This window comes from Rhipicephalus microplus, chromosome X (genome assembly GCF_043290135.1).
Source record: "Rhipicephalus microplus isolate Deutch F79 chromosome X, USDA_Rmic, whole genome shotgun sequence".
Lineage (NCBI taxonomy): Eukaryota > Metazoa > Arthropoda > Arachnida > Ixodida > Ixodidae > Rhipicephalus > Rhipicephalus microplus.
The window spans coordinates 212,225,931-212,243,566 of record NC_134710.1 but is presented as its reverse complement, the minus strand read 5'-3'; the positions used below and the strand labels follow the sequence as shown (position 1 = coordinate 212,243,566).

Here is a 17,636-nt window from a genome sequence, read left to right as displayed (position 1 = left end):
CGCTGCTTGTCTGCAAAACTGTTGAGTCTGAGGTTTATACTCGGTTCAAACCAGCGTTTGGTTCAAACTTATCCAGATCGAGTTTCGTGGTTTCGTGCGGAAGCCATTCGAATCGGACTTCGGAATCTGAGTGGCCGAATTGCAATTGATAGTGACCATGAATCAGAACACAATACAAATCGAGCCTGATCGCGATAAATTTTGTACGTGTGACAACCGTAAGACAATGAGCGAATTGCTGTCGTTCATGACAATTCGATGAACACTGATACATTATGGCAAGAATACGCATCCGGTGCCATCTTTAGAAGCTCTCAGAAAGGTACACGGAAGTAAAAAACAAGAACAGACATTGATTGTTGGCACAGCAGAGCTACACACCTCGGCGGCAGACCACGTACGCACCACACCGTCCGCCAGCGACATCAACAAACCTCCCGCGCCAACTCCGAAAAGACAGCAACAAGCTGGCCTCGAGATAAAATTCCATCGCACATGTTCATAGGTAGTACCATAGTCCCTCAATACTTTTTTCATAGTCCCTCAATACTCAAAATGTATTGAGGGACTTTGGTAGTACCTAGGCATAGGGAGACCTTCTTGGAACAAGCGGGGCGAAAGCTTCCCAGATCCTAGTTACCCGGATGGATTCTGTGAGAAAAGAATTTCTCCGTGAGTTCAAGCCCTATTGTGTTCTTTGTACTAGGTAACTCCTTTTACTTCGTGCGATAGTGGTTACGGACACCTGCAGCTGCGGACAACTACGGCGCCACGCGTGACCCGAGTTGTGGTCTCATAACAGCTTTCGCTGCAAAAGAACCGCCAGATGTTACTATGTGGAATGGCTCAAGTGGTTCAAAAATTCAATTTTCGCTTGGGTAAACTTAATATCCTACGGGAGCAGGGTAGCGTATAGCTCAGCCATCTTGCCTAGTTAGCAACACGGTGAAGCTATGCTCTGTTTTTGCAGGCGACATTCGTTCTAGAGCCATTTTCTATAGAACGCAGCATAAATAAGTCGAAATGCACTGCTTCGGGTTGCCTCACACTGTTTGCATATCGCTGCACCAGAATTACCTGGCATCACGATCGTCAAAATGACCGTATTTTTCCAAAAAAAAACATTCATCGCAGTGCTGCTAGACAAGCACTCATATCAGTCTGGTTGTGGTTTTTTTCTTCCGTGTGCATAAGGCGGCTGTAATCACTTCACAACATCATGCCCTAGTGTCCCTGACACGATCCAGCAAGAAGCATGTTCACTGTGCCACATGATAAGCAAGAGCAAAACACCTTCGGCGAACTGGACAAACTACGATGTATGATGCGAGACGCCATGGGCCATGGCTAGTGGTGTGCAATATAGAACTATACCTCATTGCCAGTTGAGTAACACACATTCCGCTTGCTCTTGTGCTGGGTCGTTTATATTCAAATAATCATCATCATCAGCCTGAATTTCGCCTGTATCAGCGCGGCACATATGAAATTAAAAGGGGAAAGACTACAGAGGGGTCTGGAAAGATCAGCCTGACTACGTCCACTGCAGGACAAAGGCCTCTCCCATGTTCTGACAGTAAACTCGGTCCTGTGCTTGCTACTGCCATTTTGCACCCGAAAACTTCCTAATCTCATCTGCCCACCTAACTCTCTGTCTCCCCCTAACCCGCTTGCCATCTCCGGGAATGCAGTCAGTTATCCCTAATGACAAGTGGTTATCCTGCCTTTACGCGCTAAACGCCCGGTTCATGCCCATTTCTTCTTGATTTCAACAATGATATCCTTAACCCGGGTTTGTTTCCTGATCCACTCTGCTCTCTTGTTTCTCGAAGGACCACTGACACCAAATTTGGAAACTCCGTATGATTATGTTGTTTGATAGTCTTGGATGGGGGGACGCCTATGACTGATTATTAGTGGCGAGCATTGCCTAAAAGTTATTTTAGTTGATTTTAAAGTAAGGGTGCGTACTCCTCCGAGTATTCAGGTACAATCGATATTTCCTGTGGTTTCACGTAGATAGGGGATCGCCTCGTAACGTTGCAGAGGTCAAAAGCATTTGTGGGGTATTTACAATACAGCAAGTGGCGCGCGGCGAGAACTATTGTTTGTCACCCTTCAGGCTCTTTTTCTGCTCCGTAGGTAAGTGCCGGCAAGATGCAGCTGTTATATACCTCCCTCTTGAGGGATAGTGGTAATCTGCCAGTCGTGATTTGAAAGTGCTTGCCAAATGTTCTCCACCCCATTCTTAATCTTCTAGTTTAATCTTGTGGTTTAGATCTGTGGTTATTACGTGTCCTAAGTAGGCATAGTCTTTTACAACTTCAGGTGCACTATTACCTATCTAAGAGCGCTGTTCTCTTCCGGGGCTGTTCTACATTAGTTTTCTGCAGAATAACTTTAAGACCTACTTTTGTGCTCCCATTTTCTAACTCTGTAATCATGAGTTGCAATTCGTCCCCTGAGTTACTCAGTAGTGCAATGTCATCGGCGAAGTGCAGGTTACTTAAAGCTACTCTCAATTAACTCTTATCCCTAACTCTTCCCATTCTAGGCCTCTGATAACCTTCTCTAAGCACGCAGTAAATAGCATTGGGGAGATGTATCCCTAATGGTATTCAAATAGATAAACCTAATTTTCTATTCTACGACCCATTTCTTTCCATTTTGTTTCATTCACATCTATTTGCCATAGCAAATGAACCAAAACTTCCTCTTCTTTATGAAGGTTTTGAACCTTCTAGGGGGCGCTCCAGGCACATGAGCAAGGAGAAAAGAGGAGGTAGTCGCTACCTTGGAAACCTGTTTCGTCTAGGGACCTTAGCCGCACTAAGTCTACAGCATTGCTTATTTCCCCAGGTGAAAATTTCCTGTTGGTTTTCTGTTGGTTCCAGTATTGATGGTTTATTAGCACATTCCCCGTAGTTGATGGGACCAGTAGGTGATGGGACCAGTAGGTGATGGGACCAGTAGGTATTGGAACCAGTAGCTGATGGAACCAGTAGGTAATGGAACCAGTAGCTGATGGAACCAGTCACTGAAACCAGTATCCGAAACCAGCAGCTACTGGTTTCAGCTCAGGGTTGCATACATGCAACAAAATTGTTACTCACCGAGATGGAGGACGCCCCCAATCAACAAGGTGGTGCCCAAACGAACTCAAATGCATGTTTCTGCCCAATTTAGCAACTTTAGGGTTACAAGCACATAACTTTTATGGCTATCCAGATGGTTGTGCCATTCGATTAGTAAGTCAGTGCTTATTGTAACTTGCACGTTCTACATTCCTGTGCCAAGTTAACAGCATGCATTGGGCGTTAAACAAACAGCCTTAGTGTTTAAGAATTTATTGTGCTTGATCGTCAAACATCTGCTTGCGCACTTTCGATTTCAGGAGATCTTGGATCTTCTCAGCCAGGATCCTGGGCAGATTTTTTTCCGTGTCAGCAGTGTTGACGTCTTTCTGCTGTCCCCAGTGCTTGAGTGTTTCTACAAACAGACGAGTCGATTTTGAGCATTAGACAACAAAAAGTAGTGATTGCGGCAACGACAACTGCCACACCATAGAGGCAGAGCTTGGGTTTGAGCACTAAAGCTCCGACATCACTGGATTAGGAATGTGCATGACTTAGTTTCACAAGCTCCACAAAACCCAAGTTGTCCTGTTCGGCAGCTGATGGCAGTTAAATTTGGTGCACAGTTTCATGTGCAACAGATTGTCAGTTGAGCATAGGAGCCTACCATGCACCCCATCAAATTTAACCCAAACTCAGAGATATCTTTCCATATTTCCAGTACAAAGTGCAACTTCTGTTCACCATATACCAAAATTTTGTTTTGACAACTCGCAAAGCAAACAGCATGAATTTCACTCTTTCATTTTCGTTCATGCTGCCAGGCTGTGTAAAGATGACTTCCTGCATGCGCTGTGGAAAACTATTCATGCTAGTTGTACCTGACACAACAAGAAGTTTCTCCGGTGTCAGCGGCTGCTTGGGCTGCTCCCCCAATGCTCTCTTCCTGGAGCCAACGGTCCCTGTGACGCTCCTAGATGCAAGAACGTTGCTTCCCCATATAGCGTGGGCAGCATCCTTCACCACCAAGGTAGCCTTCTTGTTCCCAAATATTTTTTTTGCACACACACCACTTATTGTTACGCCTTTCGTCAAATGGAACTGTGAAAAAGCAAAATAATGGAGGAAAATCACTACTGTAAGGAGCAATGAAACAAAAAATGCTGCATGTTACTTCTGCTAAACATACAACAAAACTAACAAATTGTTTAACCAATGCACCTGGCACAACACAACGATGTAGCACATGAATAGTATGTACAGTCTATCACACTTGTCTATGGTGCACAAGTGGTGTGCTGCAAATCAAATGCAGTAAAATGTTATTGGTTACTCTGTTAGAGACAATGCTTTTGAGCCTGTGCGGTTCATCTAGTATATTCAACTGCACATGAATGCAAGAAGTATCAGTGAAATTGAGTATCTGCTTTAGAATTTTGCCATATTTCATCCACACAGCACTGCTCAGGTGCTCAAGACAGGTGTGATCAGCACTGTACACCTTGCTATTGCTGATAATAAAAAAGAAAAACTGTGTGCTGGTCCCAACGGTATTCATACTTCTCTCAAAAAGTACACTGAGTAAAACTGAAGACTTGAGCATGCTAAAAAAATAAAAATGGTAAACATGCTGCAAGCAAGAAGCTTTAAGAAAGCTTTCGTAATTAACTATACCACCTAGATCTATAGAGTAGCTGTGACTACCAATAGAAAAAAAAACGGTTAAGCATGAAAAGCAGCTGCAGACAGTGACATTAAATTTCGAGCAAATTACTTACAGAGCCATCTTCCATATAAATGAAATCTCCATTTGGGCCTGCAAGAAAGATATCAGGTCCTTGTCATGGCACAAAAAAAAAAAAAAATTATTGTCAGAATATCTGAGGTGACATCTGAGCTGACCTGGATGTGTAGTGTTCTTTTCTCCACCAACAGTGCTTGTCCTTTCCTCTGGTTCTACAGCAGTAGATGAGCACGGTGCTACGCAACATTTAGAATTATTCAAAAATGGCTTATCTTGGTGCACAACTTGCTCTAATTGAAACAAAGTTTACTGTCTATGAAACCAGAGCTGTTACTTACGGAGAACACGTTCACTGCAGGCCATGTTGTCCATAATCAACAGATCTAAAGTTACAAAGATATAGTGACAGTAACTGTCACTCCAGTTTTGAAATGCAGGGAAGTATTATAAAAGAAGCAAAGTACTCACTTCCGACGAAGCTTTCTCCTTCATCTGTCTCAGAATGTGCTGTAATAAAAATGATTCAGGTGTAAAAGTTTAGATTTCAACCCCTCAAGCCTGTTAAATCTGGATGCTTTTGTTTAAAGCTTCATGCTAGTCAGAGCGTGCCTTAGAGCATTACTGGCTGCTTCTAAAAGCTACGATGAGGTGCACATCTCCAAGTCAATTCACTTCGGACTTTCAAACCAAAAATCACAATGTAACATAGCGATAAACCATACCAAGGAAAAATTTTGTTCGTTCGAGGTTTTCTCGATTGGCTACTCTGTTTTACAGTTCAAACTTTACTTTCATCTATCCACCTCCACTTTCAAAGAACCAACATCATTTCATTATCATGGCACTAGCATCTTCTATATTACATACTGACTGAAGCTGCCATCTTACTGCAGAACAGCTGAACTTACACTCCAAAGTTAATTCATGCTGTGTTTGGCGGGCACTTTTTCAAAACAAATAAAAAGTGCAGCACTCTTTGAACTCGTTCGGCAAGTTCATCAAGTAAAGCCAAATCTCTATAACCTTTACTTTGCACATACTACTGAGCGAGTTGCTTAGACAAAATATGAATAAATAAATAATAAAAAAGCTGACTTCATTAAACAGGTCAAAGTATGCTATATTACTGTCCCAGTGAAATATGGAACTGATGCATTTACTCAAGAGCATAGGTGTATGCAGTTCTTATGGGGAAACAAACCTGACAACATGCCCCGACTGCAAGGCACCCGGTCTTGTTCTACTGCAACTGCATGTACACAAAAAAAGGGTGCACAAGTTTTTATGTAGCACATGAGTTGTCATATAATCATTATACATGGAGCTTTTGTCAAGTAAATAATGCAGAGCAAAAAGCATTCTTACGCTTGAAAAGCTTGCTTTCAAGGGATCTCTGCAGGCTTGCAACCTGCTGCTTTAGAAACTGGTTGTCGTGCTGCAGCTCCTCAGCACGCAATTTCCACATGTCTCTGTCCTTCTCAAGCTCTTTAACCACCAGCGCCTTCGTTCTCGCCTTCCACACGTCTTTCTTCTTCTTCATTTGAAGAATTTCACTTTTTGGGCACAATTCATCACTATCGGAGGACCCGCTGTCCGACGGAGTGTCTGTCCCTTTCCTTGGCTGAAATTTCATCATGCAAAAAATGACTTCATGAATTCACTAGGATGGCTTGGTGGGCTAGTTGGTATTGCATCTTGAAGGCTACTGTGCACAATAGACAGGAACAACAGAAGCAACACAAGTATCGGCGCTTCACTTTGTGCTTTCTTCTGTTGTCCCTGTCTATTTATTGTGCCCTAGCTGTAGCAGTCAAGGGTCTCATGAGGGTTTTGCTTTCAGTAAAAAAAAATGCTTCTTTTATAGTACAGTGCACTAATGAAGACCATGGCACACTTACCTGTGCTCTAGGTTTACGCCCAGAGTGCGCTTTTTCCAGATTCTTTTTAAGAATTTCGTCATACATGTTTTTTTTAGCATTTGCTCTGTCGTTCTTTTGTTTCTGAAAGAAGTCGAAAGCACAATTACAGATGATGATCAATGCAAGACCAGCAAGTTTTCAGCCGTTTCAAAATGTAGGCAGCATAAATAGCAACCTTTCTTTCAGCCTTTTTTCTTTTTGTTTGGGACTCCACGAGCTCATCAGGATCATCATCTGACGTTTCTTGCATAGGTATTTTTGGTATCACCAACCTCTTGGCCCGCATTTTCGCGCGGGCGTCATCTTCGCTTTCTGTAAGAAATTACGACTATAAAATTGGAACCGTAACATTTCACATACCACACATACCTGCCAGCATCAAGACTTGCGTGTTGTACAAACCAGTGTTTGTGTCATCCACGGGGTCTCGCCAGTACGCGCTGTAAACAAAGCGGTTGTCGTAGTCGCTGGTGTCTTTGGGATCAAACTTCTCGATGTCATGCACGTGAATGACGTGTAACCGTTTGTCGTGATCGTCCAGGAAACGAACAACAGCGTACATGGTAGTACTGATGATTTAACAAAGCCTTAAATGGCATCACACACACACCAATCTCTGAAAAAAATGTAGCAGTCGCGTGTCGCGCACGTGTCGTGTCCATTAAAAATAACACCATAACAACTCCTAGCGGCAAGACTGGGCAATACCAATAACTGCGTGCGGAACAAAATAAATAAATAAATACACCTATAAACAAATAAAAAATGCTTTAAATAAGCTTATAAACAGGTGTAAAAACTGTTCATGTTATAAACAATTACTTACTAAGATATAATTAAATAGATATGTGTTTTTGAAATCCGGGTTGCAATCCAACTAATTCAACGCCGTACAAGCCAATCCAAGTCGTTTGATTGTGTGAGATCATGGAGAATGTGCGAGTCCGAGCGAACTATGAGCGAACTGTCGTGATTGTGCGCGTGAACACAACGTGTGGCTTCATTACTTAGAAGGTTTTCGGTGAGTTTGCAGTGCGATATTTGCGTGGATCCGCACTGAGGGAGTATGCCTCGTAGAAAGGAATACCTAAACCCAGGCAGCGCCTCCGCCATCCCGTATTCAACGAAAACATATCTCGAAAGATCAGCCTCGAGCGTGCAACAATCACGTCGTGGACTGCAGCAGGACACAAATGTCGCTGGCGGGTCGACTGCTCCGACAGCACTTCGCGTACTGACGCAACCTCCGCAGACTGATGTTGAAGGCGACTGTGACTCTGAATCGGCACATGAAGCGGCCCCAAGTGACGAGCCGCAGCCTTCCGTTGGCGCAGAAATGACAGACGAGCCACAGGGAGATTTAGGGAGCTTCTCTAGTGACGATTTGCTGGCACTGACTGTCAATTTTGTCCTCGAATTTGGCATCCCTTGGAAGGGAGTCGAAGCACTCCAAAAGTTGATAATGCACATACTTGAACGACATGATATACCAGTTACTAAATATCTTTTCAAGAAGAGTGTCGGGGCAGAAATAAAAGCCGCCCGGTTACACTTCTACTGTGAAAACTGTATGACGCTCCTTGCCGTAACAAGTGGCGACCTTGCAGCGCGGAATGCAGTGCGGGTAACGTGCACCGTATGCGGGCAACGTAACAGTGGGCCGCAGATGCTACGCGATGGCCACTTTTTCATAACCCTGCCCATCGCAAAGTTGCTGTCTTCGTTACTTGCCGAGAATGATGCGAGCACTGCACTCCACGAAAGACTGAATTCAATAAACGAGAGTATGTCTGTCGACAAAGATGAAATGACAGACATAATAGATGGCACCTTATACAGGGCACTTAGGCGCGAATTGACATCAAAAAATGATATCACTCTCACTGTTAACAGTGATGGAAGCGCCGTGTTCAAGTCATCGAAGTTTTCTGTGTGGCCCGTTCAAGTGATGGTGAATGAACTCCCAGTGTACATGAGGCAGAAAAATGTGCTTGTGTCTGCTCTGTGGTATGGCCAGAAACATCCCGACATGACTCTCCTACTGAACGCATTTGTTGAACAAATGGACGGTTTGTCGACCAGTGGGATCACATGGAAGGCAGGCAACGAAACTGTGCATTCCAAGGTAATTTTTTTTTAATTATTAAAGCTGCTTGAACAACACGACTTCAAGACATTCTAGTTGTAAATGCTGCACTGAGCTACAATGCATAGACGAGGCTACATTGTTGTGCCAGCTAATTTCTTCCAGTCATGATGAAATCCAGGCCACTTGGGCATAATGACACCATGGAGGATGGCACACTAGTTCATCTTTGTGTGTATTCTTTTCTAGTGCGACTTTATCTCTAAATACTGTCAATTATCTAAGTGTCAAAGTGGTATTTACTGCATTGTGTTTACTGTAACTGTTACAACTTACGGAGATCATGTCCCTTTATGCAAAAGCATGAAAAGTGCTTCTTCTGAATGGATTGTTATCAATTGAAAACTGTTAATAACATCACCCGATCTTTTCCTTGTCCTCAATGTCTACTGCAATAATTGACTTGTGTCTGGCAAAGAAAACAAGCCCTCTATCCATTTCCTTTTTGTTGTACTTCATTGCAGAGGGTAGTTAGGGCTAACAGCTTCCTTTTTTGTCCTTGCTCATGCAGGTGTACTGCTTCAGCTGCAGCGCTGATGCACCAGCACGGGCAGCCATGCAGCACCTAACCCAGTTTAATGGGTATTATGGCTGTGGATGGTGCTTGCATCCAGGGGCAGCTGTGAATGGTTAGTAAAGATGTCGCATTACTGCATAACATGGAGTCAGATTTCTGACTAGATATGTTGATCAGAGTTTCTCTCTTTTTTAGCAATTTTTATGTAAACATTCACCTTGTTTAATGTATCTGGGGTTGCCATTTCTCATCTCAGAGGCAAAAATGTGCTTTATGTCGTAGCGATTCTATGTTTCCAAATTCTGGCACATAGTATGTTTTTCTAAATGTGTTCTAGAAGTAAATTCTCAGAAATATCACTGAAAACAAGTGTGCCATTTACAATCAAGCTTAGCTGTGCGAGATTTTACAAACTTCTAAATTTGTGAGGTTCTCTGTTTTTTTTTCTTACTATTGCCAAACAGGAACTGTCAAGTATCCTGTGGACACTGTTTCACCTGACAGGACAGCAGAAGGCACAAAGGAAATCATGGCCAAGGCTGCTGAAGCTGGAAGACCAGTACAGGGAGCAAAAGGCATCACGCCTTTGATTAATCTTCAGCACTTTAATATAATCTGGGGCTTTACTCCAGATTATATGCATTGTGTGCTTCTAGGTGTGGCACGGCAGATGACAGAGGACTGGCTCTCTAATGTAGGCGAGGAATATTACATTGGGGCACCACAAACTGTGGCAGTATTAGATCAACGTTTGTGCTCTATAAAGCCGCATAGCTGTATGCCACGACTTCCCCGCTCAGTTTCTCTGAGAAAGTATTGGAAAGCCTCGGAGTGGCAGCAATGGCTACTGTATTTTTCATTGCCTTGTCTGGAAGGCCTACTTCCACGGCAGTATCTTAAACATTTTGCATTGCTTGTGAAAGGTATTGCCCTTCTTCTGCAGGACACAGTGTCCCTCAGTGACATTTCTGTAAGCACAGACTGCTTGGTAAAGTTTGTTGTCGACATGCAGTTTCTCTATGGAGAAAAAAACATGACTTTCAATGTACATCAATTGTTGCACATGGCTCAGAGTGTTCTGAACCAAGGACCTCTTTGGGCACATTCATGTTTTGCTTTTGAGTCTAACATTGGCCAAATTAAGCAGCTGGTCACATCAGCAAAAGGTGCCCCACTGCAGATTGTAGAGCGCTTAATGATGGCCAGCAACTTCAGGTATCTAAAGGCTTCAGCTAGCCCTTGCACTCTGAAGTTTTTGACAAAAGCTGGCCCATCAAATAGTAAAGGTGGTTTACTGCTCAGCAAACCCCGAGCTGTGTCTGACCAGCTGCTTCACCTTGTGCAGGACCATGTTGGCAACATCGTTAGGGGCCGTGTCATGGAACATGACCGAGTGATTGTATCACCGGGTGTTCGGTTTCACAGTGAGCAGTACTCAAGGCCGAACAAAAGTGACAGCACTGTATTGCAAATATATTTGGGAACGTGCTTGAAGTTGAAGCACATTGTTTCTATTAGGGATTCGTCAGGAAATGTAAGGATTTTTGCACTGTCAAACAAATTCTTGTCACGTCGTGCATTTGGCACTGAGCACATAATGAAATCAGAGGATGCGAATTCCCAACAGCTAGTGGAGCTGTCTGCCAGTGTTGTCCCTTGCAACTATGTAGAGGTCAATAGAAAGTGTTTTTTTCAGAGAATTTCTTTGAAAATGCTCTCTGGTGGTTGTTAAAGGGACGCTTAAGAGCAACATTGAATTAGTTTCATCATTCTATAAAAAGGTCTCATCATATAAAAATCGCACCAATACCTTCTTATACCTACTTTTTGTACTTTTTGTCAGAAACACTTCACATCTGTAAAATTAGTTTTTTTTGTTCCTTGTGTGTTGTGGCTTTATTAATAATTCACTGCTGTCAGTGCGCATGTGCATGTGCACATTAGGTGGACATTTTAGGCATTCAAGCATCAGTTGCAGTTCAGTCCTTGCGTTAGCGTCAATTTATGTGTGCGTGTTTGCGTCCCTATGTGCAATGCTTCATAAAACATCATGGCTCACCAACTTGCCCATCAGTTCATAGTAATATAAATTTTACTCGGAGAATTTTAATATCGATGATTTCACCATAACAGGTTTCTTAATAGAAGAGAAAATCAAGTTCAAAGTATCATTTTAAAATTTCGAGTGGAAATCTCCACGTATGAATCTCCACGGAAATCTCCATAAATGACGTCACGGATTTCGAAGTCTATTTATCGTGTTTTGGTGTCGTTGTTCAACGAAATTTTCTCAGGCTTGGTATGTTAAATCTATTGGCCCCTTAGAGCTTGAGGCACTTCACTTTTACTGTTTAGGAACTATGTAGGCCTTAGTAGGCGGAGTCAAAATAAGTGACGTCACGGCAAATGGTGCGGGAATTTCATGGTGGTGTCGCCACGACATTTTCTTTTGTGCATTTTTTCACATATCGAGCTTCTCGCTGCAAACAACGTTTCTTTGGTATCCAGGGGTGCAACAGCTGCGCCAACTGTGCCAATTTGATACAATTCCCAATTGTTGCGCTGAGCTGCGCCAGAACCATTAAATTTGCTGGAATTGCACCACCCTGCGCCAAAATGCCCAGCCAGCCTCAAAATTTTCACAGGTGCGCTAATTTCGGTGAGAAATGCTAGCCACGTCGGCCACCTACAGTTTGCGCCATCAGTCAAAGCGTGCGAACTTTAACCAGCCCTACGCTCGCGAGACGCCATTGACCAGATAAAGTAACAATGCTTCGTGCCAATCGGTCCGCTGAGTGCAGCGGATACCGATCGGCGGGATGACAAAACTTCCAAGACAAAAATGCATTGCTGTAGCCCCCAACGCTTCGCGGGATATGTAAATTTCCTAGCCTGAAAATGCTGCTATAGCTTATTAGCACCTAAAGCTGGAAGCGTGTGCCCCGTTTTTCTCGCGCGAACAAGCTCGACGTGCGGCGAACGCCGGCGTTGCCAGCGACCACGTTGATTGCAGTAGCACATAAAACTTTTTTTTGTGTGTGTCTTGAAGTTGCGTCATCCCGGCCACTGTCCTGGTGATATACACTCAGTACCGTCACTGGGCCAATGGGTGCACGCCGTTGTTACTTTACCACTCAAACATGCCTTGCAAGGGAGCTGAAGTGGTATATAACCCTACGGTGAAAGAAAAGAAAGTGGGAAGTTTATGGAAGGGGGGTGGGGGTGAAGTGGTAAGAAAATTTTTTGGCTTGGAATTCTCACTCGTGCACAGAATGCTGCTTAAGCCACCTTTGTCGCACTACACCAGTTGCCTACTGAAAAGCCTATTGAGATTTTGAAGGGGCCGTCAGCGCTAGTGATGGGACACTGCATATTTTGTTCAGTTATGTGTTTGCCGCATAAATATGAGTACCAGTATAATAACTCGTGCATAAATAAGCTATTGGCAATCGTTTGGAGTAATGTATGACATTTCTGCTTCCCTAAAAAAAAGTAAATTGTGGGTCAGTTTTTTTTTTCCCCACCCCTACCTCTTGGTTTACAAATCTTCCAAATTTTGAGGTCGTGAGCTTAGCAGATCTATATTTAAATTCTCAGAGTCTCTTGAATGATTTGACAGGTGCAGCAAATGTTAATATAAACTTAATCATTGTTTGCTCGTGGGGTGGTTCAAATACCACTTTCATTGAAATAGCAGTGCTCATGTTCACACTGCACGATTTAGGTGATGTCAAATGCTTTATATATACATTTTTTTTCTAAATGTCTGTCTTGTTTATACTGCTCCAAATTTGGTATTTCATGATGAAAAATGCATGTTTTTTCCCTGCAACCTGCTCAAAATTTAGATGTCAGTGCTCCAAAAAGTAACATTTTGCTGCTTCAAAAATTGCTCCAAATTGTATTTTGGCTGTTCCACCACTGGGTGTCCTGTAACAGTAGTTTACTAATACGAGAAAAATAACTATTTAGTGTCCCTTTAGCTGCATAGTGTAAGTAACTGTACTGTGGATGTAGTCTTCATTTCCCCTTTCTCTGTTTTATATGTGACCCCAATGGGGGTCACTGGGGCTGACAAGGGTGATGTGCACCTAAATCAAGGCCCGTCCTCTATATAGCATGTTTTTGGTCGGCAGTCAATCACTATAACCACTGTGGTGGTGTCGCTAGTTCCCCATTGTTGCCACTCTGCAGAGTTGCTCCTTTAGGACTGAGTGTTTTCTTATGCTTGCGTCTGCTCATTTCTTGTAACATTATGATAGCTACATATGCATCATTGCATTTGTTGTTGTGTAGATCAGTAGTTTAGTCAAATTAAGGGTGGTTGACATATTCACAAGATTGCAGGTATGCTTATTTCTTTTGCTTCAGCTGTAGAAACCCAACCACAACTAAAATACGAAATAGCACCAAAAATGATTATGTTAAATTGTTCTGCATTTTACCAAGCATTCAATTTGCCAACCTGTGAAAGCAAAAACTGCACTTTTATTCTCCAATGTTGCTTCAGTGGAAGTGAATTCCAATCCAATGAGTGTGCAGTTTGCACTATAACTGTAAAAGTGAGCGCAACACATTTTCTTTTACCAAGAAAATGTGATCTCAAGCCACCTTCTAAATTACAATGATATGAGTAGAAACCTCAGATGTGTACACCGCATTGTCATTGCATGTCAAGCTGTTAAATGAATGGGCTGTTAAAAAGAACCTCCACATGTCAGTGAACTGCAGGTGTAGATGTTTGTGGATTGTGCAGTGAAACAGTTGTTTTTAGAGGAAGTGAGAAATGCCATTTTCAATTGATTTAGCTATTGCCAATTTGTGCAAATTCATGCTGTATACTGTCGAGTGCCTCTTGAATTACTAATAAACTTCATGATTGTGAGTATTGACAATTCTCATTGTTTAAGCCCAGCTTTAGCCCTGTCTCTGGGTGTAAACATTTTGTATTATAAAAAAAAGAAGAGAAAGTGTGCGCTGTTGTACAGTACAAGGTTTAATGTGCACTGGGTTGGTCAAATGTTCCCAGGCAGTGCTGTCATAAGATTACAAGCGTAGCAGCCTGGGAACGTTTGAGCACCCCTTTATATTTGAACACACCTTGTGTGTTCAGGGTGCATGCAACTCTTCAAAATTCCTCCCTTTTTTCTCTGTATCCTTTGTACATGTATGTTTCCAAATTAAATAACAATAAAACCATTGAAATAAAAAAGAACATATTCGAAGCCTAAAAGTCTAGGAATTTGTCTATGAGCTGCTTCTTTGTGCTTAGGCAGCAGTGTAGATTCACCAAACTTCATTTCAGCACCAATATGCTTTGTTCTTCAGGGCATTAAAAATATGAAACACTGTTAATGAAGCGATAGACACCTACTGTGGCTTAGGTGCTGGCTCCCTTCTGGTGTTGCACTGTTTTCTTCACGACATTTTTTATTGTTCATTTCCCCACCTGTACGTCAACCTTGTCGTACATTGTCTCTTTCTCGACTTATCTCTCTGCTTCACTATGTCTCGTGCATTTATGCCACAAAATTGGTTTCCCCATCATGTGAGCAGCATGTTAAGTTAGTATACTCCAACGAAGCAAAGCCTAGTTTATGCTTAAAAAGTCTCCGCAGCTAATCTGAACATTTTTTGTGTGTAGTGAACTACTTCTTGTGGAATAAAGGCTTCACTATCACAAGCACTATGTTCATTATAATATAAACTTATTAGAACTAGTCAGAATGTTGAAATGCAGAGCACCCACAAAAATATTCTTTGGATATCTTCTTTAGTCCTTCGAAAACCCAAGACACTGCCTTGAATTCCCTTGACTTTTGTTTTTTGAAACCTGTATAAACAGTCTCTACGTCATATTTCTCTATACTACATCTTAATTGCTCAATGTATTGGCACACCACTTTCAAGTACAGTAAAGTCTTAGTTATAATCAGAAGATACAAGCCTCATGATTGAATGTTTCGGCTAGTTAGAGTTCTCAGGAAACCACGAAGTGGACCACCACTATAATCAGTTCAAGCAGCTGAGAACCGTCCGGTATTGCCTAATGGTCCCAGCAGCATCCCAGGGTGAAACCAGTAGCCTGCTTGAACCAGTACAGAAAACCAGCAAGCATCCTGCTGGTACCAGTAGAGCCAGCAGACAGGGTACTGGTCCCAGTAAAGAACCAGTAGGCACCCCACTGGAACCAGCAGAAAACCAGTAGGCACACTGCTGGAACCAGTACAACCAGCAGGTAGCTTGCTGGGACCATCAGCAAACCAGTAAGAACCAGTAGGCACTTTGCTGGAACCAGCAGAAAACCAGTAGGCACCCTGCTGGAACCAGTACAACCAGCAAGAAACCAGCAGATTAACTGCTGGTTCCATCAAAAACCAACAACTCCCAACAGAAAACCAGCAGGAAATTTTCACCTGGGTCAATATGTTTTTCGAAAATGGTGCGTAATCTACGCACATACTTTAATGTCGGAGCTTAAGGACATTTATCTAAACCAATTAAAAGCACCAGTTTGTCGTAGCTAACGAGCTACAGAGTGCACGATGGTCACTTGCCAGATCTCACGGGGACGGCAACCATGAACTTTCGGCGGTGCGGGCTGTGCACCAACTTCTCTGCAGTGCATGATTGCTAGTGACGTTGTAAACCAAATGCGCTACTCTACTTCCTAAAGGTAGTGTATACAGTTACTATGGGTATCTTGTTCGATATACTTAGTTGAACTAGGTAAACTGGACAAGTCGTGCCATCTATCGGGGTTCACTTGAACCGCTCAGGTGCAGTCTAGTCCGGCCGTAACCTGCAATTGTGAAGAACACGGCTAAACACATTTCATTAGCCCTTGTTGCTGCTATGGCTCACGCTCTTTCTCTCTCCTGCTACTAGTGTCGGTGGCCGCGCAGTAAAGCCGGGCAATGTTTTGCAACAGTGACGTCAGATTCTTCGTATACGCGGAAAATTTGAAGTGAGCCAACGCAATGCAGACCACTAAAACATGATCTAATTTCAAAATAAGCTCTTCTTTGGCAGAAAAGTAACACTACGGGGTTTCTGGACCGCTATTTCAAAAATCAACTTTGACCTAATAGTTGCCTTAAGTGTCCCTTTAGGCAAAAATAACAAATTGTATCTTTTGGACCCAATATCACGTAATTCAGAAGAGCACTGGCTTACAGGCAGTGATAACTCCAGTTGCTGAAGCGGTTTTCATGCTGTACGTTATCTAAACGTGAAACAGATGTTAGTAATTTTGAATGCGCACCCTTGCAATTTTAACTTCAAAAGTGTAGGTTTTTTTTTTCTTTCGATGCAACCGTTATTACAAAAGCGGGTATTATGCTGCAAGGATTTACAAAAAAGCTCTTCTGGCTGTGTTCATAAGAACATCGGTGCATGTCCAACGCCCTCCTTTAATTTTGCCTGAAAAAATGTGTTTTGTCTTTCGAGTTTCCGCAACCACAAGACCACTTTTGGTTTCGCGGAAAAAAAAGCAACTTTTCCCTTAAAAAATTTGGAAGTGTCCACTGAGCTGTAATCGTTTCTTTCGAATTTTGCGAAAATAGGATTTTGATGAGTTTCCGCATAAAAAACAACTGTTATAGCTATAAGTTCGAAAAGTTTAGGCCACATACTGAGAATAGTTTTTTTTTGATAAAGCTTTATTAATTTGTAGTTTTGGCGCTGTTCTTTGAAGCGAAAAAATCAGGAAATTGAGTCTCAGTTCAATATTACTCGAATTTTATATATTTCTCCAGGCGTATAAATGTCATAGTTCCCAAAAATTTCAAGAGCATTGCCGCATGTTATGTTAACAATTTTCGTAATGCTATTGCTTAGAGGGACGTCAAACGTTAAGCAAGAATATTTAACGGAGGACATGTGTCTGAAAGTGCAATATTTTGGGGACCATTAAAAAAAAAGCCATCTTCGATTTTTTTCGAACTCTTCGGAATCAAACCCAAGCACAAGGTCTAACTTAAAATGTAAAAATTTGCTGCATGACGTTTGTGAGAATAGAGTTGCAAAGCATGAAAAGTGGTAAAAAATTACGTAAACTGAATAACCATGACATCGAGTGAGCAGGAAGCTATACAAAGTTGCCTTATCAATCATTTTAGGTCGTGAATATGTTTTGTGGATGTCATAAAATAACGAATTTTCCAAGAAAAATACAAGAAGAGATGGTTTCAAAGAGCAAAAACTGCATTTTTCTACGCAATTCACAAAAACTTGT

The 17,636-nt window shown here is 42.4% G+C and overlaps 3 protein-coding genes across 8 annotated transcripts in view; 2 read left to right on the top strand and 1 right to left on the bottom strand.

The window, feature by feature from the left end:
- LOC119183795 (uncharacterized) overlaps positions 1 to 17,636 on the top strand; it is an 86,095-nt gene that overhangs the window by 55,193 nt on the left and 13,266 nt on the right. The gene's annotated exons all lie outside the window — the stretch shown is intronic.
- Positions 3,332 to 7,439, bottom strand: LOC142775951 (BEN domain-containing protein 5-like). The gene is made up of 11 exons (XM_075878553.1): positions 7,107 to 7,439; positions 6,913 to 7,049; positions 6,717 to 6,818; positions 6,184 to 6,439; positions 6,020 to 6,067; positions 5,287 to 5,325; positions 5,157 to 5,201; positions 4,977 to 5,054; positions 4,853 to 4,890; positions 3,956 to 4,175; positions 3,332 to 3,489 (listed from the first exon to the last, which is right to left on the bottom strand). The coding sequence occupies exons 1-11, from the start codon at positions 7,297 to 7,299 to the stop codon at positions 3,347 to 3,349; spliced, it is 1,299 nt and encodes a 432-aa protein (XP_075734668.1). The 5' UTR covers positions 7,300 to 7,439; the 3' UTR covers positions 3,332 to 3,346.
- LOC142761609 (uncharacterized) lies at positions 7,566 to 11,198 on the top strand. Of its 2 annotated transcripts, XM_075878551.1 has the most exons (3): positions 7,566 to 8,862; positions 9,395 to 9,512; positions 9,865 to 11,198. In XM_075878551.1, the coding sequence occupies exons 1-3, from the start codon at positions 7,804 to 7,806 to the stop codon at positions 11,130 to 11,132; spliced, it is 2,445 nt and encodes an 814-aa protein (XP_075734666.1). In that variant the 5' UTR covers positions 7,566 to 7,803; the 3' UTR covers positions 11,133 to 11,198. The 2 variants fall into 2 exon arrangements, with proteins under 2 accessions (XP_075734666.1, XP_075734667.1); XM_075878552.1 differs by lacking the exon at positions 9,865 to 11,198 and having other exon boundaries at positions 9,395 to 9,783.

Bases quoted from the DNA above. Each gene is read 5' to 3' on its own strand.
- LOC142775951 (XM_075878553.1), bottom strand. From the start codon at position 7,299: ATGTACGCTGTTGTTCGTTTCCTGGACGATCACGACAAACGGTTACAC. The intron at 4,891-4,976 runs GTCAGCTCAGAT...TCTTTCTTGCAG, and splicing joins AAAGAACACTACACATCCAG to GCCCAAATGGAGATTTCATT. The intron at 4,176-4,852 runs GTAAGTAATTTG...GCTTTTTCACAG, and splicing joins TTTATATGGAAGATGGCTCT to TTCCATTTGACGAAAGGCGT.
- LOC142761609 (XM_075878551.1), top strand. From the start codon at position 7,804: ATGCCTCGTAGAAAGGAATACCTAAACCCAGGCAGCGCCTCCGCCATC. The intron at 8,863-9,394 runs GTAATTTTTTTT...TTGCTCATGCAG, and splicing joins ACGAAACTGTGCATTCCAAG to GTGTACTGCTTCAGCTGCAG. The intron at 9,513-9,864 runs GTTAGTAAAGAT...ATTGCCAAACAG, and splicing joins TCCAGGGGCAGCTGTGAATG to GAACTGTCAAGTATCCTGTG.